The sequence below is a fragment of the Pongo abelii genome, chromosome 6 (genome assembly GCF_028885655.2).
Source record: "Pongo abelii isolate AG06213 chromosome 6, NHGRI_mPonAbe1-v2.0_pri, whole genome shotgun sequence".
Lineage (NCBI taxonomy): Eukaryota > Metazoa > Chordata > Mammalia > Primates > Hominidae > Pongo > Pongo abelii.
In genome coordinates, this window is record NC_071991.2 from 85,530,871 (window position 1) to 85,558,040 (window position 27,170).

Sequence of the window (27,170 nt, forward strand, 5' to 3'; positions counted from 1 at the left end):
TATAGAACCTCCTCCCTCTCTCTATTCCTCCTGCTTCAGCATGTAAGATGTGCCTGCTTCCCCTTTGCCTTATAGGATGATTGAAAGTTTCCTGAGGCCTCTCAAGAAGATGCTGTGCTTCTGGTACAGCCTGCAGAACCATGAGCCAATTAAACCTCTTTTCTTTAGAAATTACTCAGTCTCAGGTATTTCTTTACAGCAGTGCAAGAATGGATTAATACGTAGGGTTACTAAGGCCCAAAGCCATTAAGTGCTGTTATGGGCTGAACTGTGTCCCCCCAAAAAACTCATGTTGAAGTCCTGACCTTTAGTACCTTAGAATAGGACTGTATTTGGAGATAGGGTCTTCAAAAAGGTAATTAAGGTGAAATGATGTCATATGGGTGGGCCCTAAACCAATGTGATTATTGTCCTTGTAAGAAGAGAAAATTTGGATGCAGACAGGTACATAGGAAAAATGATGTGAAGACACAGGGAAAAGATCACCATCTACAAGTTAAGGAGAGTGGCTGGCACAGATCCTTCCTCATTGCCCTCATTCAGAGGGCCATGACACCTTACTCTCACACTTCCAGCTTCCGAGACTGTAAGACATTAAGTTTCTGTTGTTTAAGCTACCCAGGCTGTGGTACTTTGTTTCAGCAGCCCTAGCAAACTAACTGAGGTGGTTTATCTTATACTGTACAGTGATGAAAAACAAAGTCAGGATCAAAACCTACTGATTTGTGTATGTTGATTCAGTAAAGTTGCAGAATACAAAATCAACATACACAAATCAGTAGGTTTTGATTCTGACTTTGTTTTTCATCACTGTACAACATAAGAGAAATCACCTCCAGCTTCCCATGGGAGTTTCTACCTTGCCTTGTAACTGACTCCATTTTCACTCAACATTCTCTTCCACAAAAATGTTATACTTGGTTCAACTTCTTAACGACCATGGTACATATATACTACTTATGCTAAACTCTTGTGAGCTGCACTCCCACATTCCCAACAAGACATTTTCATACAGATGTCTCAAGAGCTCAAAATCCCTAAAACCCAAATTGATTACTCCAAAATGTCAGTAATGACCCTGTTGAAATCTAACAAGGTCTAGGTAGAAGATCCTGCTCCTTAGACAAGTCATCTAACCCCTCTGAGCCTTAATTCCATATTTATAATACAGATTCTATAAACAATATAAATTCTACAAAATAAAAATTTCAAACTCTTTCAAAGGGCTAGCATATGAAGATTACATCGGATAACAGCCTTTTAAACTGTAAAGTCTTAAAAACAATTCTCCACGCAATCACAAACTATTTCTATCTCTGGCCCCATTTTTTCATTCAATCAAACTCAAAACCATTGACATCTCCCTCTCAATCTATAATCAATACTTCACCTAGCTCTGACATCTCTTTCTATAGAATACTATTTTTTGTTATTAACGTCTAATAAACCCATAATTTCAAATCTGCAACACACTGAATGACTGACTTATCAGCTTCCAGTTTCTTCTTTTTCTAATTGATATCCTACCTGTATATCAGATTTTTGTCCCTAATATGCCCAACTCAAAAGTCTTCAGAGGCTCTCTAACCCACAGAACAAGATCCCACCTACACAGCCCTGCATTCTACAACAGAACTGCAACTGAGGGCCAGTTCCTAAGCGCATCTCAAGGCTTAAAATGAAATTATGTTGCCAGCCAAAGCCAGGTCTTAGTGTGCTAAGGATTCATTGCATTCCCTGCTTCTCTGTGTTTCCCAGAACCTAACCTTTAATGTGCCTCAGGAGCTTGCCTCACACCCAGCCAGTGTGAATAAGAAGATCATCAACAACTTCAATGTGATCCTACTTGCTTCTTCCCTTGAACCTCCCACTGATGGGCCTGCTTGTCACACCGGATCCTTCATTACCATTATGAACTTTCTTGTCACCTTGGACCAAGACTAGCACCAACAGTAAGTTTAGGTTGATTAATTCTAGTGCACACCCTATATACCAGGAATCCTGCCTGCTGGCCAGTTTCATTTTTCTTCTGGTTCCTTTTTGGCCCAGAATCCTTGTCCCTCTCCTCTCTCATATTCAGGGTCTACTGTATAATTAAATTCAGTAGCACTTTTAACCTTATCTCCCTCCACAGCTTAACAAAAACCTATTGTTTTACCTCAGTCAATCATTTTCAATCCCATCAAACCCAATACCCTCTTTATATAACAAATATTTTACTACTTTTTTGCCTTTACTATTGCGAAACGGAATTCATATATAACAAGACACACACACATAATTTCAAATATTTATATATAAATATAATTTCAAATATATTAATTTATATGTAACTAATACAAAAAATAAATAAAAATTAATTTATAATAAAACAAAGTCTTTAAATATGTAAGCAGACACAACTATACCAGAAAACATTGAAGAGTGGTGCTCACATCTATGTACAGAATCAGCATAAGCACAACCACTACAAATGCAGATTGTGGGATATTGCATTATTGAATTAAATAACACAAGCAGTACTGCCACTAAGGAATTTTTCCAAAATATGAACAAGTTGTAAAGTTTTAAACAAAACACAATACAATTTTCCCAGGATTTACACTGTAGTTGTATTCCTGGATAGTTTGGTATATATTAAATCTGTGCACAGCATATTTTGTTTATATGCAAAATAGTTGGGTTTGGGCTCATAAATATAAACAGATTTTTCACCTTCATGAATGACCAGTAGGACATTAAAAAAAAAGCTTGTGGGACATGAGACAATTGTTGCAGGAAGTCAGGGACCCTGAACAGAGGGACTGGCTGAAGCCATGGCAGAAGAACATAAATTGTGAAGATTTCATGGACATTTATTAGTTCCCCAAATTAATACTTGCATAGTTTCTTACACCTGTCTTTACTGCAGTCTCTGAACATAAATTGTGAAGACTTCATGGACACTTATCACTTCCCCAATCAATACTCTTGTGATTTCCTATGCCTGTCTTTAATCTCTTAATCCTGTCATCTTCATAAGCTGAGGATGAATGTCACCTCAGGACCCTGTGATGATTGTGTTAACTGCACAAATTGTTTAAACAATATTAACTCTGGGCACCTTGAAAAAAGAACAGGATAACAGCGATGTTCAGGGAACAAGGGAGACAACCATTAGGTCTGGCTGCCTGAGAGCCGGATAGAACAGAGCCATATTTCTCTTCTTTCAAAAGCAAATAAGAGAAATATCGCTGAATTATTTTTCTCAGGAAAGAACATCCCTGAGAAAGAGAATGCGTTCCCAAGGGGAGGTCTCTAAAATGGCCGCCTGGGAACATCTGTCTTTTACGGTTGTTGATAAGGGATGAAATAAGCCCTGGTCTCCTGTAGCACTCCCAGGCTTATTAGAATGAGGAAATTCGCGCCTAATAAATTTTGGTCAGACCAGTTGTCTGCTCTCCGACCCTGTCTCCTGATAAGATGTTATCAATGACAATGCGTGCCCGAAACTTCATTAGCAATTTTAATTTCGCCCCAGTCCTGCGATCTCGCCCTGCCTCCATTTGCCTTATAATATCTTATTACCTTGTGAAGCATGTGATCTCTGTGATCCACATCCTATTCGTACACTCCCTCCTCTTTTGAAAATCGCTAATAAAAACTTGCTGCTTTTATGGCTCAGGGGACATCACGGAACCTGCTGACATGTGATGTCTCCCCCGGACACCCAGCTTTAAAATTTCTCTCTTTTGTACTCTTTCCCTTTATTTCTCAGACCAGCTGACACTTAGGAAAAATAGAAAAGGATTCATGTTGAATATTGTGGGCTGGTTTCCCCTGATAGACAATTGTTTATTGTATTAGAGCAGAGATTGATAAACTTTTATTGAAAGGGCCAAATAGCATATACTGTTAAGTTTGGGAGACCATACAGTTTGTCAAAAGTACTCAACTCTGTCTAAGAAAGCAGCCACAGATAATACATAAATGAGTGGGAGTGCTGCGTTCAAATAAAACTTTATTTACCAAAACAGACAGCAGGCCCCAAGCCATAGTTTGCCTCCCTCTGTATTAGAGTTTCTCATGTAAATGCCAAGCTCTTATCCACTAAACATCGGTTGCATTGTTCAATTATTGTGATGACAAAAGCCACTTCTATGGAGCAATAATTGCCCATCCCTCCCACCCTATCAATTGAGAACTCCTGATCTTAACTATTCTTCCTGTTCACTGCACTTGGCAAAGGCATTGAGCTTTCTGGTCTCAGCTCCTTTTCTATACCTGTCTGGAACACTTCTCCTCAATCTACTCTTTACTGTCTTTCTATCTTATGCCTAATTCAAGTCTCAGCTAACACTTTACCTCCCATCACTAATGGAAGAATTTCCTTAAAAATCACAATCTTTTAGAAATAATTTCACAATCTTTTAGATTTCACAATCTTTTATAAATAATTTGGCATTAATATGCTACCACATATTATTCTTCAACTTATGATTTATATGTTCTACCTCCCACCTGTAAGGCAGGTTCCTTGAGGGAACAGACTATATCTAATAATCTGTCATATTTATAGGTTCTAACTTAATGATTTTCCTTAAGTCACTTACTATTGTAGAGTGATTACCATGCTAGATGTTGAGGGTACAGCAGTGAACAATCAGACAAGGTCTCTGACCTCACTAAGATCATATACTTACAGAGTGGAAAGAAAATTTCAGATTCCAATAAGAATTATAATGGAAATAAAAATAGGGTGTGATGTGGAGCGTAAAGAAGCATAAAATGATGGTCAGCCACTAATTTGGATAAATGGATGAAGAAACCCTCTCTGAAATGGGATGTTTGAATTGGCCCCTAAATCTAAAAAGAGCCAGGGAAGAGCATTCCAGCCATGGGGAAGAACATGTGTAAAATTCCTGAGACAGGAAACTCGGTAGCATGTTTGAAGAAAATCAGTCATATAGGACTTGAAGCAATTTTAAATAAGGGGATTGACATAAGATGATTTTAGTTTTCAAAAATATTATACGGCTAACAGAGTAGAGAAGGGATAGTAATAAGGCAAGAGACGTGAGGTGTATAATTAAGAAGCTATTACGGAAGTCCAAGGAAGAACGATGGTATCCTGGACTGGGGGTGGCAGTGGAGAGACAGAACGTGGACAGATTTCAGGTATCATTTAGAGAGGTAATCAACAGGGCTTGTTCATGGCTAGATTTGGGTAGAGGAAGCACTGGATGCCGCTATTACTAATACAGGGAGAACATGGTTTCAATTATAGTGGGAGGATCATGAGTTCCATTCAGATGTGTTAAGTGTGAGATGACTGTCATACAATGATTGATTTTTAAAGATTAAACTAGCCTTGTATTCCTGAAATGAATCTCAGCTGGTAGTGATGTATTATCCTTTTTATATACTACTGTATTCAAGAGAAGATGCCAAATAGGCAGGTGGATATATGAAATAGAGATGAAGACAAGGTCTTAGCTAAAGAGATGCATGTGTAGGATATCAACTTACAGCTGCTCTTTAAACTCACGAAATAAATAATATCACCTAGGACAGAGTGCTTATTAGAAAAAAAAAAAAAAAAAAAAAAAAGCCAGGCACAGTGGCTCACGCCTGTAATCCCAGCACTTTGGGAGGCTGAGGTGGGTGGATCACTACTTCAGGAGTTCGAGACCAGCCTGGCCAACACAGTGAAACCCCGTCTCTACTAAAAACACAAAAATTAGCCAGGTGTAGTGGCGCACGCCTGTAAAAACCTCCAGCTATGCAGGAGGTTGAGGCAGGAGAATTGTTTGAACCAGGGAGACAGAGGTTGCAGTGAGCCAAGATTGTGCCATTGCACTCTAGCCTGGGTGACAGAGCAAGATTCTGTCTCAGAAAAAAAAAAAAAAGAGGCCCTCTTCTGTCCTGAAACTCCCCCTAACTCAGAGAAAGGGTCAGCCTAAGAGAAAAACCTACCTACTTGGAAAATCTTATGTCACAGAAGAGACTGTTTCAACCATGCAATCTGCTAAAAGGCTGGGTAAAATAAGACAGAGAGGTATACATTTGACTTGACAAGAAGCAAGTGACTGATGAACTTTATAAGAACAGTTTCCACTAAAGATAAATGATGGAAACAAAATTAAAATTGAATGAAAAGGAGAATAAGAGGTGAGAGAGTAGAAATAGAAACAAGATTTTCAAAAATGATACATGTAAATCATATCAATAGTTGTGGGAAACAAACGAAAGCAGTGACAGACCACATTTAGTTCATCAATACCTTGATAAATTATTGCAGCAAACCACCAATTTATCTTGTTATGGATGAACAGAATAATAGCTGTGATCCCTTCAATGCAAAAATAAACTGAAGTCTTATGTCAAGATAATCTGCACTTTTAAAAATGTAGTAGAGGTAAACCTACTTATCCTAAAAGTTATTAAACTGAACTGAAAAGTTCCCACTAATTTAAAAAAAAGATATTTTATTCTCTTGGAATACAAAAGCCTTTCTATGCAGGTAACAAAGCAAAGATAGAGCTATTTAATTTAATAAAAAATAAAATCTTATATGTAGCAAATAACTATATTATAAAAGAAATTTTAGAAAATAACAGACTAGAGGAAAATATCACAACATAAATGACCCTAATATACAAAGAATGTCTATGTTATCTTCTTCCAGTCAGAAAAACCAATAAAAGTACAGTAAAGGATAGAAACAAAGGAAGAAAAGAAAGTCAAATGACTAGTAAGATGGCATGACAAATCCCCATTTTTAAAGATTTTTTCTTAAAAATCATCAATACAGAATAATGTTAAACTAATATGTATCTAAGGAACTCTGTAAATGATAGCAGACATACAAAATTCCTCAATTATATAGATAGCTTCACCATTAATGCACAGCATTTTATTCCACATCTGAGCACACAGCAGATAATCTTGTTTGATTTAACGTGATTTGACATGACTACAAGAGATACTGATTTTTAAATTTCAGTTTACACATTTTAATGAAAGATACAATCGTGTAATTTTAAAACTCAGCATATTCAGAGGTGTATAACATTAAAATAGCTACGGGGACCACAGAAACACAAAAGCAATATCAACAAGGAAAAGTACCTACCTTCCCTGATAGCTGTGAAAGGTGTCCCTTCTTCTTCCTGCAGCCTGATCACCTTCAGAGCTACCAACTTCCCATTTACCCTATGAGAAATGAAAGATAAGTGAATCCATGAAAATTTGTGCCCATTATAGTTCTAATTGTCTTCCTTATAATTTATATAACTAAATAAATTCACTTTTATGCTAAAAATGTCAGTGACTCAATTATATCACCAAAGCAAGGTTAGTTTTGGCTGGGAATTCTGTATCATCATCATAAATATTCACATTTTAAATATTCATACTTGCATAGGCCAAGATTTAACTGAAGTTTTCTGTGATTCACTGTGTTCCTTCCAGAATGAAACTAGTATTTAACCAAATCACCACACTTGATAATTATTCTCAGATTAATTAAAAATCATGCAATCAAAAATAACTCTGTTCCTTTGTTTCTCCAATAGCTCCCTCTTTGTTCCTTCTGCTGAAATGTCTTCATTTTCAGTCTTTAGCTGAGGTCATTCAATTCCCAAGGACAGAAACTTGATATTCTTCTCTCTCTCAAAAAAAAAAAAAGGAAAAAATTCCCATTTTTTTCTTTTTTTTTTTCTTTTTTACTACAACCTCCTAAAATTATATTTGGTCTAGTTGTGCTTTATATTACAGTATGTCATCAAAAAAGTTATGAATATTTTACCATTACAAGATTACACAAGACCTATCCAAAGCAGATGGTCCTTCCAGACACATTCTAAATATGTGTTGGCGCCAATTAAAAGTAAGATTGTGCTATGGAGTTAACTTTTTATCCAGTCAATTCTGTCATCAATCAAAGACGTGACTATCTATATTAGTCCCCTCCTTGAGTGTTCTATTTTCTACCTACACTGGGCCTAGAACCATACTTTATTTGGTTTGTTTGTTAATTAAAATAGGAAAAAACAAAAGCACATATATAATCCTCAGTGGATTGGTTCCAGGATCCCCTTTGATACGAAGTCTGAGGATGTGTAAGTCTATTACATAAAATGCTGTAGTGTTTGCATAAAACCTGTGCCCACCACCCATACACTTTAAATCATCTCTAGAGTACTTATAATACCTAATATAACATAAACACTATGTAAATTGTTGTTATACTGTATTTTTCACACATATCATTTTAATTGTTATATTATCTGTCTTTTTTCCCAAATATTTTCAATCCAAAGTTGGTTGAATCCAGATACAGAAACCTCAAATATGGAGAGACAACTGTATTAAAAATGTAAAAGATACAAGATATATAGACTTACATGTATATGTATCACATATATATACACATAAATATACACATATACACAAATACACAAATAGTAGCATACAATACAGAGTATACTCTATATTGTTTACACTTAACAACATATTTTGGTGACATAAATTCAAAGAAAACTGCCTTTTGCTTTAGAAAACCACAGGGTGTTCTTATGTATGAGTATAGCATACTAAATTTAATCCCAGTCCTCTATTGATAGCTATGTAGCTTGTTCCCAAATTTTGCTACTACAATGATGTAATAAATATTCTTGTATGTGTAATTCCATCCTGTAAAAATATGTCTGTAAGTTAAATTCCTAAAAGTGCCATTGCAAGGTCAAAGGTATGTGCATTTCTGCTCTCCATTTTGATGAATATTGGAGAAGCATCCTACATAGAGGATACCAATATAAATATTTGGTATCCTTTCCTATACCAAATAGAGCTCCTCTGCCTCTCCTCCTTCACCTACACTATATGTTCTCAGTGTCTGATTTTGCCAATTTAATAGGTCAAAAATGGTCTCTTGTTGCAATTTAAATGGCTACCAAAAATCTCTAGAGGTTAAAGAACTAGCAAAGGAGAACTTATGTGGGCCAGAGAATCCAGTGCCTGAGTTTGAAAGAATTTGAATGTCTCTTTTTTAAACCTAAATCTATTTGGTCTGTTTTCGCTCAAAAAATTGCCATAGACATAAAACCCAAAAGAACAAGGAATTCATCATAGTTGAACCATCCTAGTGGCATTTTTCATTGAACTGATTGTGGAAATACATTATTATTGGTTACAGTAATGGGATAGGGAGACCTGATTATAAGGCTCCACAACGTACCATCTCCTCAAGGTTAGGAGTTGTGTTTCTTTTTCTTTCTGCTTTAGCAGAGAGGACAGGCCTGCTGCTTTTCTGTTCTGCAAACTCTTCTCCTGAGTATATTTTCTTGATTTTTCTAATCCTGTTTGTGCTCTAGGTACCCAGATGCAGGCAAAAAAAATTACTATGCACATGGGGTTCAGCTGGAGACTGCACCTTGTATTCTTCACTTCATCTTTTAGGACTAAGCACTTTGGCGGGGCTTGAGGCTGGGATGCAGTTAGTGCTGATAACTGCATGAATTTTTCTCAGCCCAGTTGAGCTCATCACTGGCTCCCTGAGGAGGCAGTAACTGATTCCAGGAACTGCTTGGAATTTCCCCCTCATTTACAGATATTTTCCCCTCACCCATAAAACACACACAACCTTTTTCCCGCAGAGCTTTCCATTTCTCTTGAGAGCATTAACTTGTATGTATCACGTATTGTGAACTGAGTTCTGGAATATAGGAACCGCATGCTTCTGTAGGTTGTGTACTTAAAGCACATTCTCAGGCATGAAACTATGATTGCCTTGTAACACACTGAAAGGACACCAGCCTTTAATTGAATCAACACTCATTTTTTAAGTGCAACTAAAGATGGATTCCCCCTAAGTAATTTCATTGACTAATTTGTATTATTTTCGTAGTGAAAAAGGTCTTTGAAAATATTTTCTATGATAACTGCATAAAAAAACAAGACCTAGGTTCATGGAATTCATATTCTGAATTCTCCATGAATTGAACCTCCAAGTGTTTGTTTTTAATAAGTTATGATCATCTCAACAGTTCATGACACTGAGATTTTATGTATTACATCATTTCAAACTAAAATCTCCTTAAAATATATACTACACTGTAAGTTCCAGAAATGAAGGGGTCTTTTTCTGTTTTATCAACTGATATGTGCCCAGTATCTAGGACCTTCTTGGCACAGAGTAGATTCTCAAAATATTTCACTGGGTGAATATTAATACTGTTATAATAGTATACTAACATTTTCCTCATCATACCTGCAAAATAAGTCCAGAATAAATTACTAAAAGTATTATTTCCAAAAAATTTCAAAAATACCAACATTTTATAAAGTTTTCAACATCTTCTTTCATGTTAGGTTTAAATGTTTATTTTCTTTTTACAAATAAAAGGTGTGGTCTCTTTGTGTTTACTGCATCTACATATAGAAAAGTTTTATTTCCTTTAAGTTTTTTATATTCCTTAAGAATTTGTAGAATGCTTTGTTAATTAACCTTTTTGCACCCAGCAGACATGTTTCAAAACACTCACTAACCTTTAATAATCTGAGCACAGACCACTAATCAGCATCTCCCTTTTCTACGACTGCTTCATCGGTTTCTCATTAAGAATCATATTGATTATCAAATTGCTCTTTAACCTAAGAGTCATTGTGACTTTCTCCTTTCTTAATTACTTTTTATCTACATATCTCAACACTCAACAACTACTGAGTCTCTCAGTTTTAAAGCCTAGTAAAAATGTTAAGTCACTGGGTCCACTTTTAGAAAAGATAGCTGTGGAAAAGATAACATCAGGAAATTTTTTAATAGTCTACCTTTTGTTCATGTATATTTTAAACCTTTTTTTTTTTTTTTTTGAGACAGGGTCTCACTCTGTCGTCCAGGCTGAAGTGCAGTGGCACGATCACGGCTCACTGCAGCCCCCAGCCTCCATCTCCTGTGCTCAAGAGATTCTCCTACCTCAGCCTCCAGAGTAGCTGAGACTACAGAGCCATGCCATCACGTCAGGCTAATTTTTAAAAAAAAATTTTAGATAAAAGGTCTCACTATGTTGCCCAGGATAGTCTTGAACTCCTGGGCTCAAGTGATCCTCTTGCCTCACCCTCCTAAAGTGCTGGGATTACAGGTGTGAACCACTGTACCCAGCCTTATTTTAAACTTTAATATGACCTGAAATATTTGACAGTCTAAGTTACTAACTCATTTACAAAATGGAAATTTTTAAAGATATCAAAAAGATACATTACTGTATGAAAAACAAAATGAATACTGTGTCTTCTAATTATCTTGTGGATTTAACCTATTTTATGAAAACTTAAAACATATAATTCAAACGTTGATTTAAATAACTTGAAATAATCACAAAATTCAAATTGAATCAATAAATTAGAGCTGTTTACAGAAAAACATTGAAGATCCCTCTTCAACAAGTCTTATTAATTAAATCAAAGGCTAACGAATAGAAGGCAATCAGGGCTTGATTGCCAGTGGAGACGTTAATTCAGGTAAATAAAAAGGGCTCTAAATTGTGCTAATATTACTACAGAACGTTCTATTGCAGTTACTGCCAAATTTGCCTGTAGTTGCTTTAAGCTGTACACAGAGCCATTTTATTTCAGAGATTCTTTATGCTTATTCTCTTATTTTTCCAATAACTGTCATTCCCAGCTTAGCCCAAAGGAGCCGTGACTCATTGCTTTAGTCTGCCCATCAGGCGGTACGAACTCCAAAGTGCTGTACCAGGAAGAACTGCACTGGGCAGGAGTGGGGAGAATATCTCCATGCACAGGACATGGGGATACTGGGTAGCCAGGTAGAGCCAGGCTGAAAGGGGATCCAACTTTCAAACTGTTTCTAAGCACAAAGCACAAATCCAAATCTGTCAATTTCAGAAACTTTGTCCACACATCTGTGTGCCCTAAATTTGTAAATATAAAATTTTCTTGTGGGAGTAAAGCAAGGTCTAGAAGTTTTCTTTTTTTTTTTTTTTTTTGAGATGGAGTCTCGCTCAGTCGCCCAGGCTGGAGTGCAGTGGCGTGATCTCGGTTCACTGTAAGCTCCACCTCCCAGGTTCACACCATTCTCCTGCCTCAGCCTCCCGAGTAGCTGGGACTATAGGCGCCCGCCACCACGCCCAGCTAATTTTTTTGTATTTTTAGTAGAGATGGGGTTTCACCGTGTTAGCCAGGATGATCTCCATCTCCTGACCTCATGATCTGCCTGTCTCGGCCTCCCATAGTGCTGGGAGAAGTTATCAATAAATAAAACAGCCTATTTATTTTTTCACCTATTCATTTGTCCATTTAATGTTTTGCAAAAACAATAAAGGAAAACTCCCCACTTAGCTCAAAGTACATTTTCCAGTTTCAAAAGATGACGCTTAAAGAGAACTTCCTTATGGAAAAAAATTCTCAAAGGAAAGCCTAAAGGTCGACCATTCCATTAGTTACTTCAAATTAACAGAATATCTTAGCACACAAAAAAAAATTGCAAATATTATCTGTGTCATCTTTGAAAACAGTGTCCATGTGCTAACTAACACCTAGAAGAAATTATGTCTAGAGGATATGAAGGAAATTAAAGCAATATACCCAAAATAAATTTAATATACTCTGGGAAATTTAATATATTCTTCTTCTCTCTTCCATCATGATTTTGTCTCAAGAGAAACTGCAAAGGAAAATAATACCAAGTACAGACATATACAATGCTCTTGTTTCCTTGCAGTATTGGCCTAGAGGCAATAGAAGGAAATGTAGATACTTTGGAGGGAGTGACAGTAGAATGCTGGAGTAGGGCAAGGACAGTATTTTCGGAAGAATTTACAGATTTTTGGCAAAGTTATTAAAATATTTTTAAAGTTATACTAATAGTGTTTCATTTATTAATTCCCTCTTTATATGTTAGTTAAAATGCTCACTATACTGTATTACATACATATTTCAAAAATTAAACTTAACTAAATATTCATGACATTGTTACTGTCATCTAAATTCAATTCTTATTCAGGTGTGAATAAGAAGTCATCTCAACACTGTTTAATGTTTACTCTTCAGGAATATCCTAAAAGTGCTAACTACTATACTTTATTCTAGAAAAATAAATTAGAATTTCAAGGTAAACTGTCAGTAATTACACCTTGTCATAATCTATATCAAAGTAATACAGAGAGAAGTGGAAGAAGACTAAAACTAGTTTGTCTTAAATTCGTTTCTTTTTCAAAAACTTATGGATACATAATAGTTGTACATATTTACAGGGTACATATGATATTGATATAAACATACAATGTGTAATGATCAAATTATGATAATTGAGGCATCCACCACCTCAACCATTTATCATTTCTTTCTGTTGGGAACTTTTCAAATCCACTCCTCCAGCTATTTTGAAATATGCAATAAATTATTGTTAACTATAGTCATCCTATTGTGCTACTAAACGGTCTTATTCCTTCTATGTAACTATATTTTTGTGCCTATTAATCAACCCCTCTTTATCCTCCATCTCTCCACTACCCTTGCCAACCTCTAGTAACCATCATTCTACTCTACCTCCATGAGAACAATTTTTTAGTTCCCATATATCAGTGAAAACATGTGCTATTTGTCTTAGTGCTTGGCTTATTTACGAACTTAATGTCCTCCAGTTCCACCCACGTTGCCAGTGACAATATTTAATTATTTTTTATGGCTGAATAATATTCTATTGTGTATTATCTATCACATTTTCCTCATCCACTGATGGACACTTGTAAGCTGATTCCATACCTTGACTATTGTGAACAGTGCTGCAATAAACATGGGGGTGCAGGTATCTCTTCCACATATTGATTTCCTTTCCTTTGGATAGATACACCCAGGAGTGGGACTGCTGGATGATATGGTAGTTCTAGTTTTTTGAGGCTCCTCCACACTGTTCTCTATAGCGGCTGTACTAATTTACATTCCCACCAATAGCATACAAGCGTTCCCCTTTCTCCATATCCTCATCGCTACTTGTTATTGCCTGTCTTTCAGATAAAAGCCATTTTAACTGAGGTGGGATGATATCTCAGTATGGTTTTGATTTGTATTTCTCAGATTTTTAATGATGTTGAGCATTTTTTCATACACCTGCTGAACATGCGTATCTCCTCTTTTGAGAAATGTCTATTCAAATGTTTTGCCCATTTTTTAATTGATCTTTAGGGGTTTGGGGGGATTTTTGTTTTTGCTATTTGTTTGAGTTCCTTATGTATTCTGGTTATTAATCCCTTGTCTGTTGAACAGTTTGCAAGTATTTTCTCTCATTCTGTAGGCTGTGTCTTCGCTTTGTTGATTGTTTGCTTGTAGAAGCTTACTACTAAAAGAAAACATTGGGAAATGCTTCAGAACATTAGTTGGGCAAATAGTTCTTTAGTAAAACCTCAAAAGTACAACCAACCAAAGCAAAAATGGACACATTAATTTCTTTTTGAATAAAATCCAAAGATTAATAAAACAATAGTATAATGGCTATTTATTAGGATGTGACTAACAATGCAAAAAGATTGAATGAAATGAGGAAAGGGCATATTCAATCAATAATTATTACCTATAAAAAGAACTGATTGCTACTAAAGCATGATTAATCATTATCAATGCTTTATCAAATATACAAACTCATAATACTTAGAAACATAATATTAGAGTGGCATATAATGTTCATAGGAAAAAATTAAATTATGTACATTTCAGCAATTTTAAATCACCCAAATTTGCACCTTTCTAAAAATAAAATCTGTCAACAAAGGATTTTAGGGTCTTATCATCTTACAATTAAAAGTAACCTCAGTAATCATCCAGGCTCCCAAGGAGACAAAAAGATCCTCACTGGCTTGATGGTCTATCCTTGTACTCTCACTGCTTGGATCAAAATAGTCCCTAAAACATTTTCATGGAACCCCAACTCCTCTATAAAAATTCAAATTATTTAGTTCTTCCTTATGTTGAGACAAAAATGCTTCCTGTGAGTTTTACTCTCTGATTCAAGATCTGAATCCACAAAGACTAAACTAGGTCTTCTTCTATAAGACAGCCTTGCACTTAATGAAATTTTAATATCCCACCCCTTATTCAATAAATATTAACTGAGAGACTGTGAGTCTGTGTGTGGGGTAAAGGATAAACAATACAGACAAGTCCCCCCATTTAAGGAGCCAATAGTTTAGCCAAGGAAACAGACACAGAACATCTAAGTACAAAAATGACTGAGGCATGTCAAAGAGATTCCAGAGGCTCCCATTTGTCAAATTAGACAATTTGTGCATTAGTAAAATAATACCTGCAATTTAAAGATATAAAGTATGTTTAAATTTGTAAGTTTTAAAATGAAACAAAAAACCTAACTGGTCATTTTGGAGGGTATCACAGAATCATTTCATTACTTTAAAACCTTCTAAATACAGAATATATCAAACATTTTCCTTCCCTTTCATACTCTTTCATATACACTGTACCTCAGTATAATTAAATATTGTAGTTGTTTTGAGGAAGTTTCTCTATAGATGCACTGCATGTAACAAATGAAGACGGAAAGACAGATTTGAATATCACCATTTTGCTAACCATAATCACTTAGTAGATTATCAACAGTTAGACTCTGACCAAGTCTAAATCTAACTACTTATTTAAAGGGCATAAGGGAACAAGTTAAATAACACCATTAGGAAACAATAAGGAAAATCCAGACTTCTAAAGCTCTATAGGAGAAATTAATCTGTTTCTTCAACAAATCAACTTCAAGGAGAAAAAAGCCATGGTAGGGGTAACCCATGGACTAAAAGACTGACATGTAACTGCAATTCATTGCAATGTATAGACTCAATTTTTCTGGATTCAAACAAAGTGTATTTTAACACTGTATAGTTGATATTAACGAACCATTTAATTTTTTACATGTTATCATATAGTATTGTAGTGTGTTTTAAAACACAATGCTTATCTTTCAAAAAATAAATCTAATATAAAGTAATATAAGGCCTGGGGTTTCTTTCAAAATAATTGCAGGGAATGAATATAGATGAAATATGATCAGTCATGAGTTGCCCATGTTTGAAGATGGGTGATGGCTTCATGGAAGTTTATGACTATACTCTCTACTAGTTATTTTCTATAATAAGTTCTTTTTTAAAGAATACAATATGCATTGGTATAAGTGTGATAAGGGAAAATCGCAGCACGCTATATAAGAGAAATAGGAGGGCTGGGGCAGGAAGATCACTTCTGACCAGGGGTTTGAGACATGCCTGGGCAACACAGCAAAACTCCTCTCTACAAAAATTTAAAAAATAGTTGAGCATGGTGGCCATGCCTGTAGTCCCAGCTACTTAGGATGCTGAGGTGGGGGAACCACTAGAGCCCAAGAGTTCAAGGTTATAGCGAGCTATGATTGTACCACACAATTCAGCCTAGGCAACACAGCATGCACATCTTTTTATATTTTTTTTCTTTTTTTGAGACAGAGTCTCATCCTGTTGCCCAGGCTGGAGTACAATGGCGCAATCTCGGCTCACTGCAACCTCTGCCTCCCGGGTTCAAGCAATTCTCCTGCCTCAGCCTCCCGAGTAACTGAGATTACAGGTATGCACCACCACGCCCAGCTAATTTTTTGTATCTGTAGTAGAGACGGGGTTTCACCATGTTGGCCAGGCTGGTCTCGAACACGTGAACTCACCGTGATCCACCCCTCGGCCTACCAAAGTGCTGGGATTACAGACGTGAGCCACCACGCCCAGCTGCCCATTTCTTAAAAAAGAGAAAAGAAGAGAGAAAGAAAAGAAAGAGAGAAAAGAGAGAGGAGAGAGAAAGGAAGGAAGGAAGGAAGGAAGGAAGGAAGGAAGGAAGGGAGGTCAATTTTTACATTCTACATGAAAGGATTAAGCTGAAAAAAGGAAGATAAAAGAATAAACCAAGAACATTCCAGGCAGATGGAACAACCTGCACAAAAGCTCAGAGGGTGGGAACGTGATGTGTTAAACAAAAATGAAGAAGAGAAGGAGGAAGGGAAAGAAAAAATGGGGGGAAGAAGGATAGAGCTAGTGAGGTGTGGGTGGAAGAGCTAGTGAGAAGGACAGGAGCCAGATCACCAAGGGCCTTCTGGGCTGCATAAAGGACTGATACAAAAAACAATGAAAGATCTTAAGAAGGGTAACAGCATGATTAACTTCTGTGTCTGCAGCTCACTCACTATGGTGTGGAGAATTCCTGCAGGAGCACACAGTGGGAGCTGGAAGGGCAGTCAGAAAGCTGTTGTGGGGTTCTGGGTGAAACTTGGTGGCTATTCTTACCAGGGTACTGGTAAGAGCAATGGGAAAAAAGGAAAATGGTATTTTGAAGACAGAACAACCAGGCTGTCAGGATAAACTGAATTGGGATAGGGAAATTATAAAGGATGACTCCATTACTTCCTGATTTTAGCATCTAAGTGGATGGAGGTATCATTTACTGAAATGAGTGAAATTAAAGGATGAAAAATTTAGACAAAAAGTATCAAGAGTTCTGTTTGGGAAGAAGATCTTAGTCTGGGAACATCCAACTGGAGACATAAAGGAAGCATTGGTATTTATGAGTCTGGATCTCAGTAGAAAAATCTAGGCCAGACATATAAATTTATGAGTTACTTGGGGGACTGCAAGAGACAGCCAGTTTTCTGTTAAAGCAGAAGTAAACACTCAGAGAAGAGGTAGAGAATATGTAGGAATTTCCTGATCAGAGAATGATGTTCTATATCTAGAACACATGGAAAGAGCCTAAAGGATAGAGGAAAGGGACAGTGTGGGGCACACATTAAGAAACATGATACTTGCAAATGGTTAAAAACAAAAGGGAAGAAGAATATGAGGGTGCAGTCTGAGGCATAGTGGATGATCAGGGAGTGTTTTTACTTTGGGTAGTGCCTGGGATATGACACAGTGATGTGAGGCAGAGAGGATTCCATCCTGGCAGTCTCTTGGAAGCAGTGGAAAAGGGGCTACTGTTTTGGCTGCTGCTCAGCACAGCTGCCCCTGTGTGCACTAGGCAAAGCCTGGAGAGGGATGGGCTGAGCTTTTGCAGCTGCACAGATGACTAGGTACAGGTCCTCAACCTTGGCTACATATCAGAATCACCAGAGGAGATTTGAAACAACAATGCCTAGCTCCGCCCCTGATTTAACTGGTGTGGGGTAGAGTCCTAGCATCTGTATTTGTAAAAACACCCGCAGTGATTCTAATGTGCAACCAGGACTGAAAATCATTGTGTTAAACCTTCAGGTTCCAACACCAGCTTCTCACTGCCTCTCTTCCTTTGCCTGGTCTCTCCAAAACTGAAGTCTCCTTTTTACTATAAACATTCAAAAGTTTTTCAACTATTTTGAGTGTCCTCATAGTTGAAAGCTCAGTGGTAAACAAATGAGCCAAGTCCTTACCACGTAAAAGAAATACTGCAACAGCACCTTACTGGAAAACTTACTACTCTTAGGTATAGCTGAATAGCCTGTTTTAGATCCACCACCAGCAACAGCACATCATCCAACTGCCTATAATCCTCTTATCTACCAGAACATAACTGGGAACATTTAGCAACATTTTAAAAATAAGCAGATATATAATAGCTGCACTGTTCTGCAAGTCTACTAGCTTAAAAATCTGATCCAAACAAGGAATTAAGGTTATTTAAGTATGACTTTTTTTTTTTTTTTTTTTTTTTTTACTAACTTCTTGTCACTATTTTGCTTTCTAATTGTTGAGAAACCATTGGAACAGTATTTTCATTAGAGAAGGGGGAACAAGAAGAGTGTGCAAGGGGAATGTCACACCATTTCCTTCAGTTCTGGTTCATAGATTTATCGTCTTCTGTAAAGGTCTGGACATCTCAAGACTGCTAACGCCTCTCCAATTTTTCATAGATCCTCAAAGATCATGGACAGTGATGAAACAATTTCAACTCCAAATTTCTTTAAAATTCTGTGAAACAGTCATCTCAAGTCTTCAATCAGAACTCCAAAGAGAACCAAAGTACTATCAAATGTCATAAGACATTTGTTAATTTAATTCACATCTACATTTGTTCTGCACTTTCATGCCTGAAACTAACTCTCCCTGGAAGCAATGATATCAGGGGTGAGTGTTTGCACTTCTTCTGTGACCTTTCTACCCCCATGAACCCTGTGTGTGTGAACTTTAAAGCCGAGCTCACACTCGGTTTCTAATTCTTCCACTTTTCTCATTGAGATGACTTGTGCTTATCTGCTTTGATGTTTGATTGTTCGGTTTTGAGAGACTTTAATCATCCATTTTAATATATTAACCTTCTGGAGTTTTAGGGCTATGGGTTGTATACTTCTCAGGATCTTGAAGAGAAATACTTCCTAGATGCAAGGAATTGTTCCAGGTGGAGCAAGAAGTAACATGCATATAGCCCTTGAGGAGATTACCAGCTAACAGAGAAGACAGGAAAGTACCAAGCAACCAAAATGCATGATGAAAGAAGGAAAAATTCTAAACAAAAGTAAGGCAAAGTTATCAAGGACCAGGAATGAATGGAAGAACTCCAAACACTTTATCAAAAGAAGGCAAAGCACAGGAAAAATCCCCAAGTCATCCACAGAGGTAAAAAGTAGTTGTTTGCACATACTCTTGAAATTACTAGAGAAGGGCCGTGTTTGATGAGATGGGATAGTTTCATAAAAAATAAGTAAATGTAGTTCCTTATGAGTTTTTCAGATTGATTTTTCACACATACTGAGATTTGAAACCTACTATGTTAATTAGTTCTATAAGTTTTTATACATAAACATAACACCCACATGTACCATATAATGCCACACATACCATATACTACCCACATACACTGAAAACCGTGAAGAAAGGAATTCTGTGAAGGCAAACAAACACCAAATAACAAAAATTAAGAAGAAGGAAGAAAAGGGGAAGGAGGAAGCCAGGTAGGAGGAGGGTGGGGGGAGAAAGAGGAGGAGGAAGAGGAGGAGAAGAAGGAAAAGGAGAAGAGGAGGAGGAGAGAGGGGGAGGGGGAGGAGGGTGGGAGGGGAGGGGAGGGGGAGGTATTTTCATTTTTCTCTGGTCCTACTTTCAAGCACACTTGTCTGGAGAAACACATTACTAAGGTCTTTGAAAAACCTGTATTTTACGTTTCTAGAGAAATCAAATTTTCTCCTTCTGAGGTCAAGTTACCATTTCAAATAGATTTTTATCTGTAGTAGCTTTTTTTCCCACAGAAACTGTTTTAGAAAAGCAGAAAAGAAATGGATATACTTCTTGATATTATCACTTTTCCTCAGTCTTTGATTACTTATTACACTCTTGCTAATTCTTACATACTACATCTCATACTGTATCTAAAAATCAAAGTCAAATCCATTCATTCCTAATTTTCTGTTTTAAAAGCCATATACAGCATCACGAGAATGAATCATTGCATGAGCTAGGATTAAAGAAAAACAGACAAATCTGATGCTCAACTTTACAGCATTTCAAGCCTCCTGGTCCAAAGATGTGTTTAAAGCATTCTGTTCCTGTTTCTTGAGCAGAGTCATAAATGCCCCGCCTTTCTCTAACAGAGGCATACACATCCAGGATCACAAAAGAAAAGTCAAGTTTCCACTCTCATGAAAAAAGCATCTCCAAAGCAGTGAAATGAGATGCACAAAAAAATCACATCACTGATTCACCACCATGAGGCTCTGAGGAGTCCACAAGTACTACTCATTGCCAAATAGTATTAACTAGAGATTTTGCATGTCGCATTCAAAAATAGTTATATGAAATTAACTGAAGCTTAGAACAGCAGGAGAAACAATTAAAACAGCCCTCGAGAGTCATTAAGGCAGGGGTATTCAGAGTTCAGACTCTTCTCCACCCATTCTAATAGAGACCAAAACACACATACACATCCCTCAAGTTTAAGTTATAACCACAATTTTAAGCTAGTATTTTCTTTTTCTGGTTGCCTGCAAAGGCCCTTGGAGAACAAATAAAGAAAATTTCACAGTAGCCTGGTGAAAGTAATAGAGAGATATTAAGACAAGAGGATTATTAGTGATTTTTATTTTCCCCAATAAAAATGTATTACTTTCATACTTATAGGAAATGTTACCGTTGAATATATTCAAAATGAAATTAAAAATAATATCAAGAAAAGCCAATATTATTTACTTTAAGCCTTTTATGACAAAAAAGGATTAGAGAACAATGTTATATGACATCACTGATTACCTGAATCTAAAGGTCTGTTCTTCTAAAAATAAGGGTGTCACTTAAAATGGACTGTCTTATAGGCAAGACCATTATCAAGTTAAAAAGCTATTCAATTAAATATAAAGTTGAAAAAGAACTACCTACACATGTTGAAGATCAGGTTTTATATTACTTCATATATAACTGAAGAGCTAAATAGATTTTAAAAAGAAAAAAATTCTAAGAGTTATATATAACTGGTATAAGAAAGACCTATGCTGGCCGGGCATAGTGGCACACACCTGTAATCCCAGCACTTTGGGAGGCCAAGGCAGGCAGATCACTTGAGGTCAGGAGTTCATGACCAGCCTGGCTAACATGGTGAAACCCCATCTCTACTAAAAGCACAAAAATTAGTCAGGCGTGGTGGCAAGCGCCTGTAATTCCAGCTACTCTGGAGTCTGGGGCAGGAGAATCATTTGAACACAGGAGACAGAAGTAGCAGTGAGCTGGGATTGCACCATTGCACTCCAACCTGGGCAACAGAGCAAGACTCCATCTCAAAAAAAAAAAAAAAAAAGAAAGAAAGAAAAGAAGAGAAGACCTATGCCAGTATTACTTCTAAAACCTACCAAGCAGGCCAGAGTACAAATCAGCCTGATTTTGAATGAACTGGCTTTATACACAGTCAATAAATTTAAAATCAAGATAACAGTCTTTAATTCAAAAACAGAGCCAGGCGAGGTGGCTCACACCTTTAATTTCAGCTAATTGGGAAGCTGAGGCAGGAGGATCGCTTGAGCCCAAGAGTTCAAGGCTGTAGTGAGCTATAATTTTGCCACTGCACTCTAGAATAGGTGACAGAGTGAAACCCTCTCTCTAAAATTAAAGTAAAAGCAAAACTAGCACTGATGTTCAGGTATCCACTATGCGGCAGGACCTGGGCCAAGGATTTTATTTACGTTGTCTCATCTAATCACGCTAATACCTCTGTGTGACAGATACTATCATTATCTTCACTTTATAAAGAAACTGAGACACAAGGTAGCTAAATAATTTGTTGTAAGTCACACAACTAGAAGAGGCAGGTTCACAATTTGGATCTAGGTGGTCAGACTTCCTAAGTTATCTGTGGGGTTGCAATAATTAAAGCATGAACCAAAGAAGAAAGTTGTGTAGTCCACACTCTTATACTACTCCTTCGTTCATCAAAAGTATTCTGTTTATAACTGTTTTTTCTTTCAAGACACTCATGATCAAATTATTTAATCTGAAAGTAGTGTCACTATTCTTGGAGGTTTTCAACTAATCATTCTTTACAAACGTCAAAATAAACCAATATATTTTAGAATGACAATATATTTAGAATGACAATATATTTTAGAATAACACTGATTGATACATGTTTATGGCAGAATACTTGGTCAGTACAGAAAAATTTTTCCCCAATAGTAATCTCACTATTCAGAGTTAAATTCTTCAACATGTGTGTATATTTCCTAGGTTTTCTTCATACGTAGATTTTTTTCCCAAAAACAACATTCTACAGAACTTTTATAATTGGTCACGTATTTTGCTGTGGTTTAATAATATATCCTTTTAGTGGATGGGCTTAAGTAGAAACCCAGTGTATTAGTCTGTTCTTGCATGCTATAAAGACATATCTGAAACTGGGTTGTTTATAAGAAAGAGGTTTAATTAACTCACAGTTCCACAGGCTGTTAAGGAAACATGGTTGGGGAGGCCTCAAGAAACTTACAATCATGGCAGAAGGGCGAAGTGGAAGCAAGCACGTTCCTCACTTGGTGGAGCAAGAGGAAGAGAGAGCGAAGGGGGAAGTGCTACACACTTTCAAAACAACCAGATCTCCTGAGAACTCGCTCACTATCATGAGAACAGCAACGGGGAAATCTGCCCACATGATCCAATTGCCTCCTACAAGGTGCCTCCCCAAACACTGGGAATTACAATTCAAAATTAAATTTGGGTGGGAACACACAGCCAAACCATATCACCCAGGAAGCCTTAAGTTCCAATAAGCTCACACCTTCCTTGTAAGGAAAATGACCCCAACACTTATTTCTTTCATAATGTTTCATGACTCCTGCATTTTGATTTATTGGTGAAAGCAATCTTGCTAGCTAGGCAACAGAAGGCTGAGTGAGAAAGCAGTGTAGAGACTGGGCAGGCACATGGAGGCAGAACCTATGGGGCACAGTACCTCCGAGATGGCCTGGCTGGAATTCAGTCCAGTGGGAGTGCTCTATTTACACTGACAGAAAACAACCAATCAAATCATCTCCAGGAGAATTCTGCTAGCAGATGCTGCTCTATGAACCCAGGTACAGAGACTATATCCAAATGTTCAGTTGAAGACCCTCCTATGTCCTGACAACAAATCTCTATCCCAAAGTCCATTTGTTAGTCTTGTCTCATCAACCTTAGCCTGATCGGAATGTTTCAAAACATTACACAGGTAACATTTATTAATTGAGCATCTATTTACAGTACTGTTGATAGCAAAAGGAGGCAGACAAATTCCTAGACAGACAGGAATGGGTTCCCAGTGAAACTCGACCTTCAAGCTAAGGACATTTTGAAGTCTGAACACCAAACTATCAGTTCCAGATACAGTCCAGTGACCGGAGTGAGAATGTCCATTCTCGTTCAGTACACTCGGCCTCCGATTGGCCCCAGGCCAAGCCTTCACTTCAGCTCCTGACTGGTCCCAGGCCAAGCCTTCACTTCAGTCCCCGATTGGTTCTTTACACTATCATACCTCTTTCTGAATGGTGATCTTCCCAAGCCTATCCATAAACCAATCAGCACAAATTTGACCATTCTAAGCCCATAAAAACCCTGGACTCAGGCTTGCAGCCAGCAACCCATTTTTGGGTCCCCTCTCGCTGCTGAGAGCTTTCCTTCTGTTGCTCAATAAAATTATATTCTGACTTACTCATTCTCCAGTGTCTGTGTACCTCATTCCTCTTGGTCATGAGACAAGAACTCAGAACTCACCAAACTGTGAGGGTAAAAGAGCTGTAACACTCCCTCCTGCTCGCCAAACTCTGGGAGAGAAGAAGCTGTAACTCCAACAGGTACTGAAGAATAAATTTATATATATGAGGAATTAAAAGAGATACCAAGCAAGGCAGTAACTGAATCATGCAAGAAGTGTTAAAGAAAAAATGGGGAAAGAAAGATTAGGGTCAACTCAGGATACAAAGAACAAGTGAGGACTTATAGACAGAAGCAGGCTGGGGGATTGGTGGATGGAAAATTACTAACAGGAGACATCAAGGCTAGAAGGAATTCTTGCTAAGCTGACATAACATGACTCTTACTGAGTGCTCTATTTACATTGACAGAAAACAACCAATCAAATCATCTCCAGGAGAATTCTGCTAGCAGATGTTGCTCTATGAACCCAGGTACAGAAACTATATCCAAATGTTCAGTTGAAGACCCTCCTATGTCCTGACAACAGGGCATAGCAGCTGAGGGCAGGCAAGGTGATCAGACGTCAGGGTGAGGGGATTCTCTCTAGACTGACTAAGCAAGACTCTTGCTAAAACTGGTCTGTGCAGCCCTGTCAAGGATGGGGGCCAAGGGTGACACCTACTTAAGAAGAGGGCCTGGAGGAGCCTAACGAAGTTTGGTCACGGAAATAGACTTGTCAGAAGTCAGAAAAGTTTCCTGGTATAGATGGGGCTTGAGTTAAACCTTGAAGATGGGATCAGTTGTAGGCATGTAAAAAGGAGACACAAGCCACTTAAGCGTGAAGGGGTCTATCATGAACAAAGATGCAGAAGTGAGACAGCAAAGCACATTTAAAGCCTGGAGAGCAGAAACAAAGGAAGCAGTAGGCATATGGGGAAAGACAGCAGACTCCAGAGGGATGTGGATGCCGGGTCTGCTGCAAAATTAATCCAGTTAAGTAATGTGATATTTGATCTTGCTGGACATCAATCAACATTTGTATTACTACATTTTTTAAAGTAGAGCTTTGAATGAAGATAAATAAGAACCAGTGAAGTAAAAGCTAACATAATCAACAATGTTCACGTGAAGAAGTTAAAAATACATTTTTAATCCTACCCAATAAAGGTCAATTAACTGAGTTTGTAAGTCCACTATATAAACCTCAAAACAGACTATAACATTAATATACTTACAAGATAAATATACTAAAAAGCTAATAAATTTCTAAGACCAAGACTTCACTACTATAGTTATACATACATACTACAAAATCTGGTAGCAAATCTTCATTGTAATTATTTGAAAACCTGAATACACAATTTGTTAAAAACATCTAAGCTACTTCCAGGGCTTTACAAGCAATTACATGTGTGTTCATCACCATCAAACAGGACATCAGCATCCCTTTTCTACAGAGCAATCTGCTTTGCTGAGTTTAGTGCTACAAAGTAAGGCAAACTGGCAAGGTCTTAAACAAGAAGCGATTCAGTAATGTTAAACCTCAGCTACCAAATCTAGCATCTAATAAAAAAATCTAATTTCCTTTTACATGAGAAAAAAGAATTTGGCCACTTTGACGAGAATTCATGTTTATCTGGCTTTTCCTTCGACAGATGCCTTTCACACAAGTTGGCTTCAATAAACACTTCAGAAGTGAATGAAGTCCAACTATCTCAAATGAGGACTAAAACAGCAAACAACTACAAAGGACAGATTACATCAGTTTTCTCTGTTCGTACGACCATTCATAAAATAAGTAAGCAATCACCTAAGTCGGCCAGGTGCAGAGGATCATGCCTGTAATCCCAGCACTTTGGGAAGCCAAGGTGGATGGATCGCCTGAGGTCAGGAGTCCAAGACCAGCCTGGCCAACATCGCAAAACCCCGTCTCTACTAAAAATACAAAAATTAGCTAGGTGTGGTGGCACATGCCTGTAATTCCAGCTACTCGGGAGGCTGAGGCAGGAGAATCGCTTAAACCCAGGAGGCGGAGGTTGCAGTGAGCTGAGATGGTGCCAATGTATTCCAGCATGGGTGACAGAATGAGGGCTTAGTCAAAAAAAAAAAAAAAAGAAAGAAAGAAAAGAGAAAGAAATCACAGAAGTCAGCTTTCCTAAATGTTTCTCCTTTGTGTGTGTGTCAATCCTCACAGTCACTAACAGAAAGCATTCTGATATGCTTTCCACTTAAATTGAAAATGAGTGTTAGAAGAATAAAGTACCTAGCTTCAGGGGCAACATATACTCAAAAGCAGTTAGATATGTGCTCAGTTTTCACCCAAAATGAGCAATGAATACAACTGGCATGACTGTTCTCCAACTGAAACAGATGGGAAATCAGTAGTCATCCTTCCATAACAGCACCTTAGATACAAATGCTAGCCCAGAAAATAAATAGGATTTTGGCTTGTATAATATATTAGCTTATAAAAAGAAGTTTTTTTAAGAGTAGCATATCTGTAAATTAGGTAAATTGAATATAAATGTCTAAATTTTTGTATGTAAAATATCTGCAAACAAAGGTTTTAATCACTGATTAGTAACTGTCTACCATTTGCCTCAACATTAATTTTAACTCTTTTGTTCAAAAAAGCCTGGAATGTAGCTATATAAAAATTACTATCAAAAACTGACACTATAAAAGTAATGTCCTGTGTCCATGGTAGATAAGCAACTTAGTCTGCTTATAATACATAGGATTACCTTTCATTTTATCTTTGTTTTCAAATACACACATTTTTAAAGGAAACATATCATTTATTGTCTTCGTTTTACCATGATTTAAAAAATCCAGACCACTAATTAGTCACCTGAACTCACATATTTTGAATCTAAGAAAGTGAGAGAACACAATTGCTTAGGTGTCAAATATGCATCCAATCGGTATACTATAAAAATCACCGATTTTGAGTGACTAAAAAGAAAATACAAATTATACCGGATATTCAAAAAAAGAGGACAATTCACTCATTTCAGATAATGGAATGCCTCCAACTCT

General features: G+C 37.1%; 1 protein-coding gene across 11 annotated transcripts in view; it reads right to left on the minus strand.

Moving 5' to 3' along the window:
* Positions 1-27,170, minus strand: part of CDK14 (cyclin dependent kinase 14) — a 592,876-nt gene that overhangs the window by 396,498 nt on the left and 169,208 nt on the right. For all 11 annotated transcript variants that reach the window (XR_010140627.1, NM_001133044.1, XM_009243031.4 and 8 more), the window contains 1 exon segment: positions 7,115-7,194. Coding sequence is in view for 10 of the 11 variants with exons in the window: in NM_001133044.1 (NP_001126516.1) it covers positions 7,115-7,194 (80 nt within the window). In the remaining variant the exon portion in view is untranslated.